At 45.6% G+C, this 24,133-nt stretch overlaps 1 protein-coding gene across 1 annotated transcript in view; it reads right to left on the reverse strand.

Moving 5' to 3' along the window:
- The window catches only part of NXPH1 (neurexophilin 1), a 293,856-nt gene extending 275,395 nt beyond the window's left edge, over positions 1-18,461 (reverse strand). The window contains exons 1-2 of the mRNA XM_067746293.1: positions 17,330-18,461; positions 16,300-16,463 (exon numbers count right to left, since the gene is read on the reverse strand). Of these exons, the coding sequence (XP_067602394.1) occupies positions 16,300-16,353 (54 nt within the window). The 5' untranslated portion in view covers positions 16,354-16,463; positions 17,330-18,461. The remainder of the gene's footprint in view (positions 1-16,299; positions 16,464-17,329) is intronic.
- Positions 18,462-24,133: the final 5,672 nt, after the last annotated feature.

Below are 24,133 nucleotides of genomic sequence, written 5' to 3' on the forward strand. Positions count from 1 at the left end.
TAAATAAAGAGTATGGGATACATTCCATGAAGCACATTATGGTAGTGAACCTGGTTGCCCAAGTTCATGAGGACCCTGAATGTCTCATAAGAAAGGGAACGTAAAATATGGGAATGATTTCCTTGCCTATTCAACAATCTTTCATAATCATAAGCCTTTCATAAAGGCTTATAATCAACCTTTTTCAGCCATTTGAGGGTTGAGTTGTATATAAGATGACCATATAATTTACCATCCCCACCAAAACACTTTTGAAAATGAGATGGTATTTTTGATATAAATGATAGGCATAAAACAGGACTTTCCCAAGCAAACAGGGGTGTATTATCATTGTCTTACGGCCTTGGTCATTCAATATTCTTGACATATCTACTCAGAGAGAGGACTAATACTCTTTACAATTTAAAAAACAGCTAGAAATTTTTGAAACAGAGTGATCTCAATACATTATTCAATAAACAAAATAATCTCCCAAAGACAGAAAAACTTGTGATGATATTGGTCTGCTCATCTTCCCAAAATAATTTGTTCAGCTCGAGGTTAGTAAGAAAAAGGAACTCCTACTGCTTCTGATAAAGCCATTTGTGCTTCGGAAATGGCTGACAGGTACCTCCAGAAGAAGCAGTCAAAAGTCATTAACAATCAAAATCATGACAATTAAATACAAGGATCTATCAGGGTCTTATTATCCAAATTTCAATGAAAAGAATTCAAACACCCTCTCTCTCAAAGAGAAGAGCAGTTACTTTACTGTCTAAGTCCATTGGTTGCACTCTGCTATGAGGGTTCTCAAACCCCATTTTCTGACTGGCCTACAAGGAAAGGAATGGAGATAATAATTAGAATAAGCTTGAACCCCCAAAATTTTTCAAAAGCACATTCTTCTCTCATTGCAGATTTTCAGCCAGACTATGTATTCTGGGAAGATCTGGCATTTTTAAAAGTTCAAAGTTGAAAGCCCACATTCTATAAATAAATCTACAATGAACTGCTAAAAGGTTTATTTCTGATTTCTTATTTCACAAACTAGGACCTAAGCATAAAAATACTGGGTCATAAAATGCTTAAAAAGTAGATTACTAAAAACTAATAGAACACATTATTATCTATTGAGCCAATGATGGGTCAAATGGCATTTGGAATCCTTGCAGAGGATATGAATATGACCTTCATGTATACCATTTACAGAAAGCAATTTTATTTACATTTTTAAATCCACATAAAGGTGAAGGATGATACTGCTGCAAAATGGAACATTTAATTTTTTGCCCCAAGGCATAACTAAGCTTTCCCAAGGTCAAATGTAGTACAAGACTGAAATGACGCCAGACTCTCCACCTTCATCTCATGCCAGAGGGCTTCTACTTTGGGCAGGAGTATCTTGGATCTACCTTTATTCTTCAGAAATAGAAAAATTCCTAAATTCAACATAGACCGAGTAATTCTATAAAATACTTTGTGAGCACTTTTCTATTTTACTTTTAAATCACATATCCAGCCCACAGTGAAAATGCCTATGCTAAACTAGTTAAATGTTTGGGGCTATTTTGACTATAAGGTATTAAGCTAAACAGATTTTCTAAAGTTTCTTAATTTGTATCAATGTGCAAAGATTTTGCTTATAAAATAATATGGATTTGCATCTCTCTTTTATATCTGTCAGCTCTCAGAAACACAGAACTCACAAGGATAAATGCCATGAGAAACACTAGAGTTTATGCCTCTTACATGTGGTTATCCCCTTACAAATAAACTCTACTCTCCTCTCCCTACCTCCTCCTGCCCGGACATGGCAAATAATTCAGGAAACAGGTGTGTGATTTGTTAGAAGAGATACGGATGTCATGGATCATTTTAAACTCCCTCACAGATGACTGTAAGAGCTGTGCTTTATGCCCGGGTCTCACTTATTACCTTACCCTGAGGCCCAGGGATCATTTTTCATATTGGTCAGGTCAATAGATGCAGAGTTCCTAAAGAGACCGTGTCCCACACACGCCATCAGCAGAAGCTAGAGTCACAACCATCAGTGTCAAATCTGCATATATTACCTTTGTATCCCCCCTTTGATGCACTACATCTAATAAAACTACTAAATTACAGTAGTACCAACAGCGTTTTATGTACACATCCAGTTATTCAAATAAGGTCTATCCAGAGGGAGGGGTAGCAAGAACTAGTCACTGAAGTAGAAAGCAACCCAGTTCCTACTTTCAAAAAATATTTTAATCACACACACACACACACACACACACACACACACACTATGGTGTTGTAATTAAAAGCAGTGGCTCAAGAAATAGACTATCTGGAAGAGAATCTTTCCACCTTGCACTGTTCACTCACATTCTCAGTGCCTCAATTGTTTCATCTATAAAATGGAGTGTTATTAATGATATGACTAGGATGGGTATATTAATATATTAATATTTAGTGATATTAATAGTACCTTACTGACGGTACCTATCACCTTACAGGGTTAAGAGAACTAAATGAAAAAAAAAAATCCATGCTAAAGTCCTGGCACAGTACTTGGCTCAGGGTATAAACAAGAAGGTAGAAGATTTTATCTTTTGCAGTCATCTCCACACCTTCCCCACTTTCAAGTCAAATCCAAGACACAAAATACTATCTCTGTGTAGGAACCCTTCTTGGGTACCCAGGACAATGCCTTGGAAGGAGGCATATGGTGGCCTACAGGAGATATTCTGAGCAGCATATAGGAAGGGTGCTGTGCTCTCAACCCACTAAATTATTTCATCTAGTACTTCTGGGGAGCTAATGTACTGCCACATACAAGCGTGCAGCTAGAATGAACTTCACCAGAGAAAAGCAGCCTGTATCCCCTGTCCAAAGGTCTTTGGACTTTAAAACCCAGTGGGCTGTACATTTTGATTATGTTGTGTGCAAATTTTAAGAGAATTTCAAGTGTTAAAAAAAAAGTAAATAAAAGCAAATACTGTTCACAAATTAATCAATACTTAAAATTAGATCTTAATAAATGCCCACAGTGTTTGCCACCTGAAATTAAAACATCACAAGAATTCTCATTTCAATTAGGCAATCTGTTCATTGGGCCTGCCGATGACTTGTCTCTTCATTTCTATAAACACTTGGGTAGTTGCTGTAGAAATGGCCATTTTCTTGTGTTTTAATCATAATGGTTACTATTCCCATTAAATACATATGGCTTACGGGACAGCCCTGGGCAAACGGTACAGCAATCAACCAGCTGCAAGAGGGAAACAAAAGATAGGATTGGTCTTAGGGCAGAGCGGTGTTTCATCCCTGTAACAGCTGTGCTGGAAGCATGGGAACCTGGTCCAGAAACCTTTCCCTCAACTTTTTTCCTTTACTATTGATTCACCACTGCTATGTGCCACACACCTTTCTAAGCTCTTTGTAACACATTAACTCAGTTAATCCTCAATAACAACTCTGTTGGGTAGGAGGTATTGTTAGCCTCATTTTACAGATTAGGTAATTAAGATCTGAGAGGTTAAAAAGTTTGCCCAAGGTCACAGAATTAAGAAAATACTTTGCCATTCTCTTCCCCTCTTTTCTCCTAGTAAGTCTTTTATCAACGCCATTTCCCTTAAGAATTGAAGTGAGAGAGAGAGACCGGAGGGGGGTAGGGGCATCCAGGATGAATGAAAAGGGCCTATTTTCTCCCTCCTGTGGCCAGGTCTTCACTGGAGCAAGAAGTCACCCACTTTTTCATCATTACTTTTCTATTTCTGAATAGAAGAGTAATGAATTCATTGCTGACATTGCACAGGTGCCATGATATTATCCACCTAGCTAGAAGTAGTGGTCTTTGGGAGGATATCAGCCATCTTTTGGCATGTTGATTTGCTGTTAAAACTTCTCATTTTTTTCAGCATTTGTTCAAGGGGGGAAAAAAATCCATCAGTCTGAGAAACGTGCAAATCCATCTGGCCACACATTAGAGCTCTTCTAACTGTGAAGGATTTCAGTCAAGAATGCAAGGCAGGATTAAACATCTCAGGACAAATCATTCACTCTTCATGCTTCCACACTCCAGAACATTTCAGCCTGACAGCAGAGCTGCAGATCCAAAAGTGGGAGCTCAGCTCATATGTGCTAGTGCCAGTTCTGCTTTAGTTTGATAATGGCTAGAGATTGTGGCTGCCTCTGGTGCAGCTACTCATAACACTGCCTTACTAAACCATCAGAAATAAGGTTGAAAATCTAATATGAGGTACTCATCATTCAATTACATATTTCTTGTGAAAGAGGCAAAAACTCTGCCATGTTCTGCAAAATCTCAACATCAATAGCAATTAAGTTTCACATCAAGAGCAGAGAAATACTACACTGACTATCCATGAATAACTTCATATGCAGTGGTTTGCATCTTTCTCTACATTTAATGCTGTAAGACAATAAATGATGGTGCCCTGGCATAGGAAACTATTCACAAATAAGCAGAAAAATTATGTGAGTAAAGGTATTTTATATTTCCAGTTTCAGAGATCATGTAGTCGGTCCTATTACCAACAGCACAACTGCTCCAACAACAAATCACAACTCATAGTTCAATTCAGTTTTAGAATCAAACCTGGGATTAATTATGGCATTTTCATTGAAAACTTCTCAAACGAAAAGTGTAATGGATCTCATGTAATCTGATGCATGTTTTTAAGAGTTTTCCATCAAGTATGGAGCAGCATCAGCAATGTATATAGATGGTTGGTAAATTAGGGCATTGCTTCTCATTTAGAGGAGATGTTAACACAATAGTCTAGTGGCCATTCATACAAGAAGAAAAAAATATGACCATTCTAGAAGTTTACCTAGTAAACTTCGAGTGAAGTGGGGGAAAGGGGGAAGAAGGCTTGGAAAAGGTCACTATGGTTTTAGGCTGCGTAAAATTCTCAGTCTAATAAGGCAGGAGAAAAAAAATGCTTCATTCCCCAAACGAAATGCATAGTAAGGAAAAAAAAATCCATAGTGGGGCTTACGGCTTGTCTTTGAGATCATAAACTAAGTAACGGATTAAAGAGAAATGCAGTCTTTAATATATGTTTGGAGGGGGAAAAAAAAAAGAATGAGGATCTCTCATTTTTCCAAATTTTGTCCACATCAATGAAAAACAAGAAGAGATTTTAATAATTTCACTATACTCAGAAAGACTATTTTTATGAGTCTGATGCTAAATTAAAACCTCTATCCATTTTCCTATTCAAAAAATGCATATAAAATGTCCAGTGTATTCAATGCCAATAAATATATGGTTGATCATTTTAAACAAAATAATAAAGCAATGTTGGAGGGTGTGTGTGTGTGTGTGTGTGACTTCATGGTGACCCGTGGATCTCTTTGTAATCTAGTAAGTCAATAAATTCATCTTTCCTAAAATTTTGATTATGTACTTAGACGTTGCCTTGGAACCTTACGATCAGTTTCAAAACTGGCCACGTACATAAAAGAAGAAGCAGCCTTATGATTAGCACATCAGTGAACAAAGATGAACAATAAATTTCCATCACACTGTTAAACTCACTCAAAACAATCAAATACTTCATCGAACCATTTACAACTACCGATTGCACACCAAACCTGATTTTATATTCTCCCTATTTTAAATAGGTGTAATATTTTACAAGGGCTTCACGAGTAAGAGATTGTGAATGTAAAGCAGTCCATTAATTTTATATAAGCTGTTTTATATACCTGTGGGCCTCTAATAGCATTCAGCTACAAGGTTACAAGGAGAAGTATCATTTACTAAAGTTCAGTTGGAGAGGTTGGCATATGTATACATCACTGAAATTCCAGCTATCGTGCCAGTAGTTCTTCTTCACCTAAATTGCTTTCATTCTATAGCTGAAAATACTGACATAAACAGGAAATAATGTAGTATCAGGTAACAGATACCTATCAAGGAAATGGTACTGTCAAACCCAAGTTGAAATTTCGGGTCCAACAACTTATGAAAACAAAAGAATTCCCCATTATAATTTTCCATGGAATCCTTCAAAGAGTAGATGTACAGATATCCAGTCTTGCTCTTATGTGTGTGCGTGTGTGTGTGTGTGTGTGTGTGTGTGTGTGTTTAACCTGTACATGTAAAAGGGTCTTCTAAGCCAGGACATTTTCTCCAAGACTTTCCATCGTAAGTTTTCTGGCAATAACCTATCTTAGAGAAGGAAATCGGTGCCTTCTTCCTTTTAGTCTATGGTTTTCAGTTTTATTAAAATTCCTGTTGATTTGCTGCATGATGTCTTTGTGTTGGCTCTGGAAGGCCCTGTTACTCTATGTGTAAATGTGCATTGTGACAGGTTAGGGGCAGGGATAGGCAGAAAAATGTAGGGCTTTGCAGCTGTTTCCAGCTAGCTGCTCAACTTCCTACATCATACTGCAACTTTGCCACATTTAGTCTGGTATATATTTCCAGTGAGTGGCGAGCCTGGCCTTTTTCCCCACTAAGTTGGTACAAGCTAATTAATATCTTTTTCACTTTATTGGGATCTCTCCTGGAAAAGGCATGACTATGGGGTCTGGTCTCACAGAGACAGTCTTTTAGACTTGAGAAAAGTAAATTAAAGTGACATTTCTGTTAATATCAAAGCAGGCTTATTACTTCAATATAAGCACTTCCTTAATTTTCCTTTCTCAGCATGCTACATAAATATAAATAAAAAGTCCTCCACTGGATTTATGTTACATATATCTCACGGAGTTTAATTATAAAACCTCTAAAAATGAAGATGGTGGGAGGAAATGATGCCAGTAGATCATACAGTGCTGGTGTTGTGTTGGCTAGCTGTTTCTGCTGGCAAGGAAACAAAGACACTCAGGTAATTACAATGTACCATGAAAGGCTGGGCTCCAAAGAAAAGAAAATTCCAGGGGAGAAGGGTATTATTATTACTTTAGTGGCTGGAAGTCCACAATTTTAAATTTTGTTCTCATCAGTATTATTATAAATGTTATTATAACTATGATAGTTTTACTGCAATTAAGGAGGAGGAGTTAGGGTTTTTTTAAGGGCCACACCCTATCTTCTCTGCAGCATTGATCTGCTGTAATAAGGGAAAGGCTGCCAGATGAAGACCAAGCACTCAAAGATACACACACACACACACACACACGCACACACACACACACGCACGTGCACACGGGCGCACACACACACACCCCCCTCACTTGACCATAAGAACTGTGGCATTTCAGGGAACAGTGAAGACACCTGTACAGGAATACAAGTTTCATCCCAGCAGCTGCTCACCAGGAGCGTCAGGCAACTTCTAGGAGTGAGAAAGGCTGTGCCAGGGCGTGAGGGCTGCAGAATGGAAGAGAAATGGGGAGACGCTGTGCAATATACTCGGCAGGACCCTCAACAGTTCGGAGACTCCAGTGGGTGCAGGTGTGGCCCGTTCCCACTCCTGGAAAACTGCAGCTGACTGGCGCGCGCAGGCAAAAGGCCAGCCCCTCACCTGGAGCTGGAAGAAGGCCGTTCTCACCGGGGACCTTCGAGAATACCCTGGAGGCGTTATGCCTAAACCTTCCCTTCCCTTCCTATTCAATATTCGACTTCCCTTCACCTCCAGATTCGTTCTCTTCTCTCAGGCTTGCATTTCTCCAAGCTGGCTTCTCACACGGGTTGATGGAGCACTACCTGCCAGACCCCTGCTCCTTTAATACTGCGGGGATTTGCAGAATCGGGAGTCCAGAAAGGACTGGCTCTGACGCTAAGGCGAGAGAAAAGGACGGAACTTCCCAGCCAACCTTCGCCTTTGACACCGAGAACCCCTAGCGCCAACGCTCGGTACTCTCCGGCTTATTTCTGGACCAAATCAACCGTGTGACCGCCGCCAAGGAGGAACTGCTCGCACTTCAAGTGACCGTAGTGTCCGCTCTAGAGTGCTCGGGGAGGCCTGGGGGCGGGGGGCGGGGGGAGTGTGCAACAGAAGCCGGAGCAAGAGGGCGAGGGGAGGGGGAAGAGGAGGAGGAACGACGGTTGTTTATCAGTGTTCGAGGGGGTAGGGTTGGTGGAGTGTTTGTTTTGCTAAGTAAATAAGGAGAAACTGCCCCCCACCCCATCCCGTGTCTAATGATGATAGATCCCATGCTGCTTCGGGCCCCACGCCGGGGAGCCTAACCACGGAAAATAATGAGGCTGCATCCCCATTCGTCTGCATTACGGGCGAGCCAGGCACTTTCGATAACAAATATATCGATTCCCTTGCTCAGGCCGTTGTTTCGCCTGCTCTCCGTGAATAATTACTGCTCCTCTGGAAATTCATAATAATTAGGACTCCGCACCCCACCCCACCCCGCGCTGCTTTTCAAAGGCGCATATCTGGTGGGCGACTTGGTGGCTCCAGCCGTGCTCCCCGCAGGTGGGAGACAGGGCAGGACTCATTGTTCCCCACTTGGTTTTACTCTTTCGAGACAGTTGGTTCCCCTCCTACCTCAGTTTCCTTGTCTGTCAAACGAGTCTTTTACAGTGTTAAAGATGCTTGCCGCTCTACCTCACAGGATTCGCGTTTCTGTTTGGGAGGAGGGGCAGATTTAACGAACTGTGCGAGGCAATGGGGGCAGGCAGGGGAGGAGAAAGTGGAGGAAAAGAAGGATTCACCTCTCCTCAGGACAAACTCTGTGGCGACCACGTGACGCCGCCACCAGGGAGGGGGCGGGGAAAGGAGCGCTAACGAGAGGCTCGGACCACAGGAAACCTTGGGGACCTAGCGATCGGAGCTTAGTGCTCCCGGAAGACTGGGAGGGGGAGGCGGGTGGTTCAGGTTGCGACTGGGCGGCAGCGAGGTGTCTGCGGAAAGAGCGCACTCTGCTTGCAGAGGGGCCGAGCCCGCACCGCGGCTGGGAGGGAGGCCGGACCGCGGGCACCACGCGGGGCGGAGCCTGTGGCGCTGTCCGTGGTCCTGAGGGATCGCTCTGCGGGCCCGGCTTGCCTAGCCGCCGGCCTCCGGCCAAGGCCCCATTCACCCTCCGCGCCACGGCCTCCCTCCGGAGAACCGCTGTTGTCCTGCCGGCTGCCCCAGAAGCATCGAAGCTCGGCGGCGTCAACGAAGAGTTCCCCAGAAGCCACGCTTCTGGTGTGAGGCCTTGGGGTCCAGACGCGAGAGGGCTGCACCTGTGTTTTCGTAAACCCGTTGGGACTGCTGGAGGTCACCTGAGGCTAAAAGCAGACACTGGAGAGCGCAACTGTGACGGCGGTGACTCAGGCTGGGAAACTTTCCCAGGCCCGAACTCCGCGGCTTCGGTCAGAGGGCTGAGTTTCCGAGTCGAGGGTCTGAAGCCTACGTCGAAGGAAGTTTCTCGCTTCTAACTGAAGAAGATGACTTGAAATGGCCTTGAAAATCAATGGGTGGGAAAGGGGGTCTGAGAACGGGGGCGGCATATGTCAGGAGGACGCCCGCTTCCTCCGGTGGGGCGAGGGCGCGGAGCCTCTCTTCGCGCCCCTCGAGCCGCTGTCTCGATCCTTCCCGTCAGAATCCATTAGGGTGGCGGGGATATTGGGCGAGGCCCGGCCAGAGTCAGGTTCGGCAGGGACGAGGAGAGCCCCCACGAGCCAGTTTCTAAGGAAACACTCGGTTTTTACAAGCAGCAATTTGTCTTACTGTGGGAGAAAAACAGCACCAGAAAAGCCTCACGGTTCTCCATTCTCATGCAGATGCAGCGGTGTGCTCCGGCCGCGGCCTGCTTATCACCCTCCCCACCGTATTTCCAGCTGGAACAAGTAAAATACGCTCATTAATTTTAAAGGAAGTGGGAGCCGGCGAAGGCTTTTCGCTAGCCGCGGCGGGAGGGGCACGTGCAGCGCGCTCTCTGCTCCTGAGGCCCTACGGCACTCACCATCCCCAGGCCCCAGCTCTAGGCTCCGACTTGCCTTCCTGAGCCCCCGACCTGATGCCGAGGAACCTTCTATAACAGTGGGACCCCTAGAAGGGGAATTCTCTCCGCCCCACCCCCACCAGCCCCCACCTCCGAAGTAAACAAAACATACTAGGGAAAGCTCTTTACAGAAGAGGCAACCAGGTTTGGAGCCCGCAGCAGAAACGCGGCAAGCTCATTAGAAGTTTAAACAACAGCCAGCAACCCGCGAGGGCAGACAGCAAACTTGGAAAATGCGCCAACGCGCTCCTGGGCGCGCGGAGGGGCTTGAAGAAGCCGCCAATACATATCATCTCAATAAAAAGCCGCTCTTGAAAGGCTGGCATAGTAATTGAGATGGGCGCTCTTTCCTGATCTGGGTTGGCATTTCCTCATCTCGTGCTGACAGAGCCAGCTCAGGAAATTGCCGGTAATATTCATCTGGGAAGCACTTTCATTTAAGGTAATTCATTCGACTTTCACAATAAATTGAGTGACATCCTTACGGCGGAACCTTTTTATCCTTGATTAAGTGCTTGCCAAGCTTTGGTTCCCACTTTATTGTCACATTCCTTCAAGCGGAGTCGTCAACCTGCCCATCGGCAGCAGAAAAATGCGCGCGCGCCGTGTTTACCGAGCTCCGGGAGGGGTTAGTGCTGACTTAGAGAAAAAGAGCTGGTCTGGGGCTTGAGTAGCGGGTAAATCAAGATCGCAACTTCCCGCAAACTGACGGCAGGACTGGCTAGAAGAATGTAGGGGGAGGCGAGGGAGCAGACCCGCCTTGCCACCCAGCTGCTCTGGAAGTCGCTGACCCGACGGCGCCCGGCAGGCTAACTCGCCTACTTCCCTCTATTAATTAAAATGGCGCGGACTGTTAAGGTCTTAGAATGAGATCTGAAGCTCCTAAAGGACGAGGTTGCTTTAAGAGAACTTACCTGAATCGAATCAAACCTAGGCATTTTTTTAAAAAAGAAAGAAAGAAAGAGAGAGAGACAGAGAGAGAGAGAGAGACAGAGAGAGAGAGAGAGAAAGAAAGAAAAAGAAAGAAAGAAAGAAAGAAAGAAAGAAAGAAAGAAAGAAAGAAAGAAAGAAAGAAAGAAAGAAAGAAAGAAAAGAAAGAAAACGCTTCCTAGCTAGCCACTTGAGAGCAGGCAAACTTTCACAGCTTCCATCAGCTTTCTTTATGGGAGGAAGAGTGCAACAAGAGGGTTATTCTTCATTCTCAGGATTCCCTTTTGACCCTTAATATCACTGCGGCGACAGTCAAACTCACTGAGAGCTCTTCAGACCCCGCAATTCCAAGCAAGGCTGACAAGTACCTAGGTATCTCAGAACTAGGCGAAACCGGGAAGGCATCCCTTTGCCAATGCGTGGCCCCTTCTCCCCCACCCCCTATAAAAATCAAAGAAGCCCAAGAGAGAAAATTGCTTATTTGAAAAAGCAATATCCAAATGCTTTCATCACTCAAATGCCCTTTTGAAAATATTGTGGTCGGTGGTTATTACCTGGACAATACTGTCAATTTCTGTAGTCTGCAGAAAATCTTCCCTCAGATAGAAAAGTAGGACATTGGTCACCTATCTCAAAAAAATCAACCAATTTCCCTGCCACCTGATATATTTTTCACCCAGACAACACTTTCATTAAGGAGGAAATAGTCGCCAACAATTCAAAGCCAGATGGAAATCAACTTCACACAAAGAGGAGCCACAAACTTAATGGCTTTCTGGGAAAACACTGCTGAGAAAGTTGGAGCAATTCTAGTTCTCTCCTACTAATACTGAAAGCTGTTTCCCCAAAAGTATCACTAGAAGGCCCCAGACCAGTATAATCCTCCTGGAAGTGAGTAGAAGTGCGACCCACCCAAGCGCTTTCCACACCCCCAGAGAGCTGCTTTCCTGGTCAGTGGAGAGTTGACTATTTCAGGGAAATGCCTGGAGTGGTAGCAACTTCTCTTCTCACAGAGCCCTGGAATAGGTCTTGAGACTGATGAGTTCTCACTTTGTGCTGCTGGGGCATAGGCTCCTTTAAAAATCTAGGTTTAATCCTTTATCTGGAAGGCTGATCTAGGGCACAAGAGTCAGGAAATTCAGTGGGATTGGGTAACTTATAGTACTGCCTCCGAGAGCTGACCTTAATAGAGAACACTGAATCACTGCTGTTAGGTAATGTGCTTTTCTTTTCAGGAATAAGCTGAAATTAATTAAAATGTTCAGCGGTCAGCTGGCTTAATTTTCAAAGAATGGGAAGTACACATACCTAGTCCAAAGGATAGACATTGGTGATCTCTTTCCTGCTACTTTTCCCTTAGCTTCCACATTTCTTAACAGCTACCTTCATAGTGAGTGGAATTCACCCAAACAGTCTGGCTTCTAACAGTGTAGAGGTAGTATTCCATGAATATATTAACCATGCTTTAATCTCTGTTAAACAATTGGTAATGGAATTCATATTTTCAGGATACCCTAAATTCAAGGGAATAGATGAATCAAAATGTTAAGCACAAGTTTGAGAAAGAACTTTCCATTTTTGCCCATATCGGTTAAAAAAGCGACTAAGATTATTAGCAAATTAATTTCCTAGCAAAAATGGTGGGAACTAAATTGGAGGACAAGGGGCCTCTTCTCAAAATAGACTATGGATGTGTGACTTGATCACAGTAGCATCATTCAACCTCTCAGCAGAATCTCTGGACTCAGTTTCTGAGTGACGTTTTTGTTAACATGCCCTGGGAGTGCTATTTTACTTAATTCTTGACTCTGAAAATTGCCACAGGTGAGCCCCCAAGCAGGACACCTCTGCCTTCTGCTGGGAGGTGCCCTCCCTGTGTGCTCATGCCTGTCCTTCAGCTCATAACTCAACTTAGGACCCTCATTCTTCCGATCCAGAAACCACATTGCCCTAGATTATCCAGTGTGTGCTTCAATTCTGTTAAAATGCTATTATCTGTTACCCCATTATATCATACTGAAAATATCCTGGAATCAATCCAGAACTGACAGGAGAATAAAGATTGCAGGACTTTTTTATTTTTAACAAGTATTATTACACTATAAGTTCCTCTCCTGCTGAATTCAGAATTTTAAATCTGCAATTCAATAACATTCAGTAAACAGAAGATTTCCTTGCCTTTATTTATTTTTTTTTTAATGATTTCCCACTCCCCTGCATTTATGGCTGGAGTTAGCCCTGTGGTGATTTTTGAGTATCCTAGCTAATATGCTTCAGGAGGTAACTTTGCAGACACATCTCTAATTTCCCATTGCAGTATTAAAATAGGCTTCTAGTTTGAAACAGGACAGACCCATCTCTCAAAGCACAAAAAAAGACTCAAAATTCTCAAACTAGAACAGGCATTCAAAGAACCCTGGGCCAAGAAACATACTTTGAGAACATTCACCTAAATACAGGCTGGGAACTGTGGCTTAAATATGGAGCACTGATCTGCTGGATAGAGAGTTATTTTTCACTTAAAAAAATATCTTCTTAAAATTGGGAGTATTTAAGGTATGTCTCTATAAGCAGAAGCCTCAATATTGTTGCATAGGAGATACCTAAACAAATCTTGATCCTGGAACATAATGTGTGATTATTCCTTGGGAAATATAACTGGGATTCGAGGGGCTTAAAGAGAAAGGTGATACTGTGGTATCAGCTATGAGGCAATGTACAGAGTGCCCCTGTCACTTAACTTGTGGTGTGAGTCCATAAGGACAAAAAAATTATTCATTTAACTCCTACCTGGATTGTGGCAATTCAAGGGGAAAAATAAAATAATGGTTCTGCCACCCCTGCCTTTTTGGAGCGTAACTTGAAGCATCTCCTGACAACCTGCAGGCATCTATTGCAGTTTCTTGCAAAGGTCTGGGATGTTTTGGGGTGCGGCTCCAAACAAATGATAAATTCAGTTACTGTTTCTGGTATTTAACAAAACAGATGGAGAAAGAAGCTTTGACCACTTCTTGGTCTGTCTCATTGCCCCAGAGATTTAATCAAGGGTTTCTACGTATTTACTTGCCGAAATCCAACCTGTCCTGACTGCCCAATTCACCCTTCTAAATTCATTTCCATGGTAAAAGTCAGATTCTTGCTCCTCCTGGAAAACAGCTTGGGATCTTGCCGACAAATAACCATGGGACTGCAATCCCTGGAAATACTGCCTTGGGTCACAGCCACCAGCCTTTTGTTTTTGTGGTGCGTGTGGTTTCTAATCCCCGACACACAAAACAACTTTAGATCGGAGAGAAAAAGAATGGGCTTCTAAATCGCCTTCTCTATTTTATTGTTCACATTTTGTATTGTTTTGAGTGAAATTGGAAAAATTGTCTCCTTTCTCTGTATTGCCAAAAGGCATTCAGGTAATGAAGTCTGTAACTAAACGGTAATTGAATCAGCATAATTTTCACACTGAATGGTTTTCAAATGCTCCCAGTTTACAATTAAAGGAGAATTAATGCGCTTGTTGTTGAGAACGCAGCGCATTAGAATAAATCCAGCACTGTTGTTGCAATGAGTGGAAAACGGTTTAACTGCCAACAAACACATTTAAAATTTAACACAACGTATTGATTTCACTTCTACTTTTGACAGATTATTTTCCAGACTATCGAAATACTTGTTCCAAGCAATAACTGCACCACAGCCGCGAGCTTCTGCCGTGTGTGAGCACAGTTCAAGGACGTTACGAACAGTCCTGAGGTTCAGGTCCTGCGTAAAGGTATGCAGAGGAGAGGGGCAGGAGGGTTTCCATGGTCAAGGGAATCTTTAATATTCTCCCTCTGTAGCTTTCACTTTGGGTCCCTCCCCCTTCTTTCAACAAACAATTTCTGTGTTTCCTCTGGCCAAACTTTCTGCCCTGCTTCTCTAAGCTCTCAATGTCAGTGGGTTTACTGGACACAGGTGGGCAAGAATGATTGAAGATGAGAAATGGGAAGGACACTTTTTGCAGTGCGTGTGCGTTCTAGCCGGGGAAGGCACAGACTTCGGTAAAGGAGTCAGAAAGGCAGTTCTTTTGGATTGGCTGCCCGGGCTTTCACCTGTTTACCCCAAGGTGTCGTGTAGGCGAGGACACTGACGCGCAGCGCCCTCTGGCGTCCGCGGCTGCCATGGTCAGGCGATAAAGGTGCAAACACACGCAACACTGAGGGTTCTTGGATTCCAGCTGAAACCCGTTTACACACATACCCTTACATTCATATTCACACACACGTATACATACACATTCATTAGCATACACAGAGTTCACACAACTAGCAGCCCTGCAGTCACAGGCACCAGGGCAACAGCTGGGAAACGCTCTCAACTGCAGGTATGGCAACACTTCTGCTCCAAGGATTGTGGGTTCTGAAGCCCTTGGGGTTGAGACGGCACCGCTCCCCCCATTCCCGTTTATTCAACCCATCATGCCGCCCCAGCGCTTCTTGTTCCTACTCGGAACACATAGAGCCCTCAGTGCGCTCCTGCGGCCCAGAGGTAGGTTATGGGGTTCTGTGCACTGAGCACAGCTTCACCAGCAGGATAAGACTGTCCCTGGCCCTCCCTGAAGTCAGACCCGAGAAATCGTGCTCTCGGTCTTGGCTCCGCGCCGTGTCCACAGCTACCAATCCACCACCACCACAACAATAAAGTGCTTCCCTCAAAGCCCCCCACCCCGCCCACGCAAACCCCAGTTCCAACAGTGGGCAAAGTCCGGACCTCAGAAAACTCGGCTCTGGGAGGACTCGGATGGTAGCTTTGCTTAGTATTTTCTCCCTAGCGACAAGGTCTGCCACTCCCTAATAAGGGGGCTCAGCACTGGAACTGGGGTTTGGTTATCTGGTGGGAAGGAGAGATTGGGAGGAGAGAGAAGGGGAGCCTCTACATGTTTGCTGGAGCATCTCTGACCCAACTCCATCTGGACGCTTGTGGGGCTCCTAGATAGTTAAACTTGTCCTGTCTGAACCCTACAAGTCGAACAAAGTTACCTGCACTTCTTTATGTGCCGCATCTCCAAACTGGGGGTTAGGTGGGTGGATTTACTTTCAAAGTCGGGGACCTGGGCAGATTCATTGCTTTCCATTCTCCACCTCCATTTCCTTTCGTTTAAACTCTGGATGAACTAATAAGAGTTCCCTGTCTTCCACCCCTTCTCTTTGCCTTCTCTCCCTATAAAGCATCCCGTCCAGCTATCTCTTCGGTTTCTGGGTATCTAGGGCGCCCTAGACGCGGTTTAGAATCAATCGCAGGAGAGGAGGGGGTACTGGAGCAGGAAACGAGGGTGGGAGCCCCGGAAAATCCCACAGAGATGGGGAGATCAGTTTGACAAAGTTGTTCCAACACCGTCGCTAGGAACGTCGCTCTCGCTGAATTGGCGGTCTCACCCTCCTCCCGCGCGCCCCCAGTTGCCTGGCCTTGCGACCAGGGTGTGATTGCGGGGGCGCGGGACTGGCAGCGACTTACCAAGTAGACGGTGGGCTGCAAGAGGAGAAGCACGTACCAGCACGTAGCCTGCATCCTCCCGCGTCTCAAACTTCCTCGGCGGTGCGTTCGCTGAGTCTTTGTTCCTTCAAAAACATAGATCCACCTGACATCCACTTTATAGAGCAAGGAGCGCTCTCAGCAGCCTAGATACAAATGAAATTAGACATCCCATGACCACGCGGGCAAGGTTAGGCTTGGCAACCAAGCGCGGAAAGGGGGTCGTGGCGGGAGGGATGGACCAAAAAAAAAAAAAAAAAACCCGGAGGTGGGGGAGGCAGGAAAAACTGAAAAGCGAGCAAATCCAGCGCCTGAAACCCGCGAGCGCGCGGTCCGCAAGCAGGCGGGCAGGAGGGTTGGAGGATGAGGGGCTCCTTGCGCCCTGTGCTGCTCGGGTGCGAGTTCCCGGGAGGTGGAGCCAGGAGGTGGCGGGGCACACAGAGCCGCGTGCAGGCTGGTTCCGAGACCAAGCGTCTCTGGCAGCGAGACCTGCCCTAGTGTTTGATGGCCGGGAGGCTCGGACTAAAGGCGGTGGCTGGTTCTTCGCCAGCCCTGGCAGTGCTCACACACGTACACACCAGCAGAGAGAGGTGGAGAGAGAAAGAGAGGGAGAGCGAGCGAGAGATATTGAGCGAGGGGGGCGCGGGAAGAGGAAGGGGTAGGTAGGGCTGACCAGGATTAGGTACCGGGTATCTCCACGCGTTTGGTGCGATGGGGGTGGGGAAAGTGAATGCAATTTGCATATAGGAAAGCCGGCTTCAATTTACCCATTCGAGCGCCCTGCACACACACAGATACCACGCGCATACACATGTACTACTTTTTTCGAGCGAAGGGGCACAGCCAGTCGCTAACTTCTAGAGTGGAAGCCTGCCCGGGTCTGTGAGGGTCACCCCTCAGGCTCACTCTGTCTCCCAACCAGTGGCCTTCCCCTCTGCCCCTTCCTGCTGCCCCACCGACCCCACCCCAAGGTGTCCCCCATATCGGGACTGTGGAGGCGGAGGGTACGTACCGCACAGGACTGGGGGCGAATCCAGCAAGCAGGGACCGCTCTGCGAAGGCTCCATGGAGGAGCTACTCGGGCCTGGCGTCTCCGGCGTCCCGAACATGCCCTCCCTGGCGCTTCATCTCCATGCTCGGGCGCGGACCGGTCCCGCTGCCTTGTCCAGCCTCGGCAGAGTCCGCGTCCCAGTACCCGGGTCGCGCTCAGGATTGGTTCCGCGGGAGCCTAGGCTTGGCACAGTTGGATTCACGGTGCAGGAAACTTAAGAGGCAAGAGAGGGAGGGGAAGTAGAGGGGGAAAGCGAGGAAGAGAGAAAGGGAGGTAGAAAGAGAGGGAGGGTGAGAAGCGAATGCGCCGGGCTACTGCACCGGACAGACCGGGACTGCCCGCGTTGGATGTGGGACGAGCGGTCCGAGGCTCGCTGATTCCCGAGGCTGCCGAAGGATGGTAGAAATGACTTAAGGGGAGGAGACTGGGCAAGTCCTCAGGACTTGAACTTGAGATATAAGACACTGGCCTTTCGGAAGAAAACAGCCACACGGCAGGCGCAAGCAGTCCGAGTTTCAGAGGGAGGGGTGGGGTGAGCTGAGCCCCGAGGATCCTGGCGCAGCCAGCAGCTGTACCTCTACCGGCGGCCCTGAGAACCCCGAGAGCCACTCCGGAGCGGAGTCGCAGGCTCTATCCGTGGTCCTGCCCGGCCACTCGGGGACGCTCTGGAGTGCGCTGGGGTTCTCGGCGCCAGTGCCGTGGTGCTTTCTCCGTAGGTCCACCGCTCGGCTCGCCTACATTCCTGACTCGGGCAATTACATCGGCACGTGGGCGAACGATTCCTCAGAGACCAATTAATACCCCGTGTAAATGGATCCCGCTCCTAGGCTCTCGGCGGGCTGGGCCCGCAGGGAGAAGTGGCTCCTGCGGTGTCTCTGGTGGCCGCAGTGCACCCTTCCCAAGGGTCGTGAGGAGGACTGCGACCGCCAGAGGAGTGGCGGGAAGCGTAGTGGGGCGGTGCGTAGGGCGGAAACGGGAGCCGGAGGGTGCAGGTCTCCCCAGCCCGCCTTGGGCGCCTATGCGGGGCACCGCGGACCTGTAGCTGGGAGGCCTGAGACCCGGGCGCTGCGGACCGCCAGCCATTCAGCGCGCGACAGCCGAGAGGACTGGGCGACCTTGCGCGCTCGACTCCTAGCCGTGGGCTGGGCAAGGCGGGGGTGCGGCCTGGGAGTGGAGGTGGGGTGATAGGGGATGCTTGCAGCCTTTGCCACCTCCCTCGCTCCTAAAACCTCCTCCTCGGCCAGTATCTCCCAGTCTCCACCTCTTTGCTCTGACTCTCACTGTCTCTGTTTTTCTCAGTCTCTCCCTTGCTGTCTCTCTCTTTCACTCTCATTTCTGTGTCCTCTTTCTTGTACTCCATGCCTGTCCCCCGGCGTCTTTCTACCTCCTTCTGTGTCTCTCTCAGGTTTTCTGACCCTCTCCGTCTCTGCATATCTGTGTCTCTATCTCACCCTCACCATTCCCTCTCAAACCTTGTCCTTGTCTTCTCCCCTTCACCCTGTCCATCACACAACCAACAGGCCAGCTTCACCCGTATCCGGTGAGATCCCGGGACCAGGCCCTCTCTGCCGGCGGGGAGGCCAGCATCTCCTCAACGGGTCCAGACTCAGTCCACAAGTCGGAGCAGACATTTTTCCTCCTCCTACCTCACCTGTTAGTTACCTCATTCCAGGCCAGGCACTAGCGAAGCCTGCCCTTCGCTTATGCCTGGCCTGGAATGGTGCACTCTGCGGGCTGACAATTCTATATAAGTGTTGGTTTGAAATTCATCTCAGGAGCCCCAGTTAGTGACCATCAAAATAGAATCGTGATTTTTAATGAGTCCTGGGGAGTCCTTTCCTCCAGCATGGCTACTGGACACCTCAGGCTCCAGTGTTTCTGCTTAGGTCAGTCGGGGCCCAGACACAATGTACCCTCTACACAAGAGGTCTCCCCCAACCACAGGTTGAGTTCCCCGAGGGAAAGCTGGTACCCCCACTCCCCAACAGAGCAGTGACAATCAGCAGAACCACCCTTTCCTAGAGCAAATGCAGAAGGAGCCTTGCTGAGACCTTGGCCTGGAATCATACCTCCAATTTAGATCCCCACTGTAGGACGTACCTGCCAGGCACTTCCAGGCCTACACTCTCCCTTACAAGCTAAAAATAGCTCTTTAAAGAGCAAGCTCTTCTAATCTCCAAAGTTGTAGTCTGCCTCTGTGACCTCTTGGAATTCATTGGGGCATATGCAGAGTAAAGCAGTGAAGCACATTTTCTAATTGGGACTTTGAAAATGCACTTTAGAAAAAAACACACATTTATATATAGCATGGTTGCAATGTTATCTTGGCTATCTTCACTTCCCAGGTTTTTCATGCTCTTAAAAAGTTTCAAGAAGAAAAAAAAGTACCCATATCTGAGGTTGAGGGTCAAAGTAGGGCAAAGGAAGCTTCGTCTGATTCCACCCTTTGGGATTAAGCAGGCCACCCTAAAATTGATCCCCACTTGTACATTAGCTCCCAGCACTCCACTGCTGGCATGTGGAGCTGGAGTGAATGCTGCCCACAATGCTGCCCTCTACCCACATGCCCAAGCTCGGTGCCCTCCGAGCTGAACTTGCATCTGACCTTAGGGAAAAAGGAGAAAGAATCAGGCCAGCTTTGGGATATAACAAGTTCTTTTCCTAAACCTTACTTCAAAAACATTCTCCCTCTAGGGCCATTTAACCTTAAAAAATTACTGCTTGTGAAACAGAAAGACGATGAAGGACCTTAAAATCTCTGTCTGAATGGGACTGATTATTGAAGAAAAGCACCACAGGCACCTAGTAATGGGAACTGGTCTGACACTTTGTTCTATTACACAGGGTGCCAAAGAGCTTTTTATGGTAATGACCTGAGACCTTCTGCCCTGACATTCAACTCTCATGGATCCTACAAGACCCTTGGCCTGGGATATGAAACAACAGTGGACTGTCATGTTTGTCTCTTTGTACAAGTCTTCATTTCCTGTAGTACTCAATCAGAAAAGGACACTAGGCCAAGTAACAATGAAAAACTTATTACTGTTTCTGCTAAACCTCTCCAATTTTAATAACGTAACATTGGTGGAGTGGGGGTAGGGGAAAGAAGGATGGCTGCTTCACCCTCCTTCTTTCCTATCATTTGCTTTAAAAAGAACTAAAAACATTAAGGGCATGATTCTCATACGTTCTTCTGTTTAAAGTAGTACGCTACTCTAAAATGCACTCTTAGAATTCATCCACAATCAGCCTTACCAGGATAGAACAAAAGTGTGATTATCCTTAAGAAGTATAGTACTCATGCCATTTTTTTCAGACTTTAGTCATGTTGAGAATCCTTTCAGAAATCACTCTCTAAATTTTATGTGCTGCAACTTAATACACATATAAATTTAGCATGAATTATAACCACAGTAAAACATAGTCCTCTGCCCTTGGCTTTTCCCCAATCTACCTGATCCAATCTGAAATGAATATTATAAAGCAATAGTATATGCTTATCCCCAAGAAATATATTTTTAGAAGAACTAAAATGGGCTGACCTCAAAAAGGAAACAGTGATACTAAACAATTTTCCTGATAATTAAAGCCAGAACAAATTAAAATTAGAATTCATGTGAAATAAAATGATAATCCTGTTAACTGTAATTAACTGTTTTGGTTGATTTGTTTCAGTTCATTTGTATGATTCTCTTTCTCTGAGTGGGAGAAGGAGGACAGGAGTTAAAAGTTTGAATTATCTTGGGGCTGGGAAGAAGCAAGAAAGAGATTAATTTTGAGTTCTACAAAACTCTGCCCTAAAATGAACCTGCCTTTAAAATGCATGAATACCGGGCTTCCCTGGTGGCGCAGTGGTTGAGAGTCCGCCTGCCAATGCAGGGGACACGGGTTTGTGCCCCGGTCCCGGAAGATCCCACATGCCGCGGAGCGGCTGGGCCCGTGAGCCATGGCCGCTGAGCCTGTGCATCTGGAGCCTGTGCTCCGCAACAGGAGAGGCCACAACAGTGAGAGGCCCGCGTACCGCAAAAAAAAAAAAAGCATGAATACCATCATCTTTTACCCAAAATCCAAGTAAATATGTTGTTATGAAGCACCCAGCTGTGGTCTTGCTTAAGCTGCAGGCCAAATTAAATCACTTTGTACATAGTAAGTGCATTGTACCTATTTTTCCCCTAATAGTGCTAAAAACTTACAAAGCATGCATTATCTTGTCTGCCTTGACCACAGTATAACCTGGTATTTACATGTGTTATGACCTTGGGAAAGTACCTGAAGATTCCCATGACCTCAGAACCTTCCCCTATATAATGAAAAAGTAGGCTTAGATGATGTCTAAAGTGCCTTCCTGTTCTAAAATACCTTTATTTTGTTTTTGTATGATTAAATGTGAAGTCATCTCAGGTTTAAAAAATTTACTTCACAAATCACAATTTTATAATGTATTATGATTTTCAAAAATATTAATAATTTAAAAGAATATATTCTGTTCAGTGCATTTCAAAGATTTTAAGTCAAGCGTGTTTGTAGGTTTGAGTTCAAGGCCTTTTGGGGGCATTCCTTCTCTGCCCCATCCTCATACCCTTTCTTCTAGGTCAAAGGTTGGCTCTACTGTATTAATTAAATAATTTTTTATATAAATTGTTCTGCACATGTTTTTGATGTCATTGATTTATGAGACTCTACACTCAGAGTGGCATCTTTATTATACATATGAATATTTATTTAAAAGACCCAAAGCCATTTCCACTACTTTTGCAGAATTCTTGAATGTCACTCAGGACAATTAAGAACCCCCAGGCCCCTCCACACCCCAAGATATTTTGCTAGTGGAAGGAAGGAAGTATCATCTGCAAAGCGATTTGATATTTGAATGTAGGAGAACTTGGTTAATAACTATGAGGCATGTGTGCTAAATTACTTTTACAAGAATGTTTTAATAACAAGATCACTGGACTAGAGAGAAAAAATAGTCGACAAGCTCTGGAATTTAAAAATAAGTAAATTTAAAGGGAATCAAAAAGCTTTACGTAGAAGGCATTTTCTTTTTCTAGAGGTAATTTATATGCTCAGTCTTTGTAACCATATTTCATTTATTCTGCTAGGCTGAGGACAGAAGTTTCTCAAAGGTAGGGTAGTTTTAATTATACTCACAGACTTTAAAAAGAGAATGAACACAAGAGAAATTGAAGAAAATCAGTGTTAAAAACGCAATTGAGGGACTTCCCTGGTGGTGTAGTGGTTAAGAATCACCTGCCAATGCAGGGGACACGGGTTCTAGCCCTGGTCTGGGAAGATCCCACATGCTGCGGAGCAACTAAGCCTGTGCGCCACAACTATGGAGGCTACACTCTAGAGCCCGTGAGCCACAACTACTGAGCCCGCGTGCCACAACTACCAAAGCTCACGCGCCTAGAGCCCATGCAACACAACAAAGAGTAGTCCCCACTTGCCACAACTAGAGAAAGACTGAGCGCGGCAACGAAGACACAATGCAGCCAAAAACAAATAAATAGCTAAATTTAAAAAGGCAGTTGAATGTAAAAAGATGGGAAGATTGGGCTTCCCTGGTGGCGCAGTGGTTGAGAGTCCGCCTGCCGATGCAGGGGACACGGGTTCGTGCCCCGGTCCGGGAAGATCCCACATGCCGCAGAGCGGCTGGGCCCGTGAGCCATGGCCGCTGAGCCTGCGCATCAGGAGCCTGCGCTCCGCGACGGGAGAGGCCACAACAGTGAGAGGCCCACGTACCGCAAAAAAAAAAAAAAAGATGGGAAGATTGGGGTCATCGCCCAAAAATCATAATTAAAATTTTTTAAAAATACTGTGACTGGGCTTCCCTGGTGGTGCAGTGGTTGAGAGTCCAACTGCCGATGCAGGGGACACGGGTTCGTGCCCCGGTCCGGGAAGATCCCACATGCCGTGGAGCGGCTGGGCCCGTGAGCCATGGCCACAGAGCCTGCATGTCCGGAGCCTGTGCTCCGCAACGGGAGAGGCCACAACAGTGAGAGGCCCGCGCACCGCAAAAAAAAAAAAAAAAAAAAAAAAAATACTGTGACTAAGCAAACCTTCGCATTATAATCTAATTACAGAAACTCTTCATGGTGGTCCCTCCAAGGATTATTAATTGACAGTTCTCTAAAGCAGAATCATTAAAGATAAAAAACTTGGTAACCAGTGTTCTCTTAACAAAGTGAAATACATTATATGCTTTCAGCCAGGAAGAATACTAGGACTCTGAACCACGTTGAAATGGAAGAAATCATGAGGAAAAACTGCAAGCTCTGTGATTACCTGAAAATCAGAAGCAAGTCTGAAAATGCATATTTCATCTCCATAATCTAAAGTATGTGGATATTTTGAAACATACATGTTTTTTCATCTTTTATTCTGATTTGGCAATATAAAGACAGAACTTCAAAACAAGGTGATTTATACAGGCAGGGAACAAATGGCCCCTTCAGCCCTAAGATCCTAATGATAAGAATGTCTTGGATTAGACATCTTTTAAATAAGCGATATCACAGGGATGCAACAACCCTCTCAATTTCCCTTTTTAACATCAGATTAATGAAAACAACTACACCAGAATTTCACCATAATTAACTTCAAGGTTATGCCATAAAAATAAAAAAATATTACATTTTTCTGCTTCCTCTGGCTCTAATAATAAAATGCTTTTGATAAAATTCAAAGCAAAATGGTCTAACATCAAATTTTGTATTAAACTGGTAGTAATTTCTCCAAGCTCCATAGATTTCAATAGGATAA

This window comes from Pseudorca crassidens, chromosome 8 (genome assembly GCF_039906515.1).
Source record: "Pseudorca crassidens isolate mPseCra1 chromosome 8, mPseCra1.hap1, whole genome shotgun sequence".
NCBI lineage: Eukaryota > Metazoa > Chordata > Mammalia > Artiodactyla > Delphinidae > Pseudorca > Pseudorca crassidens.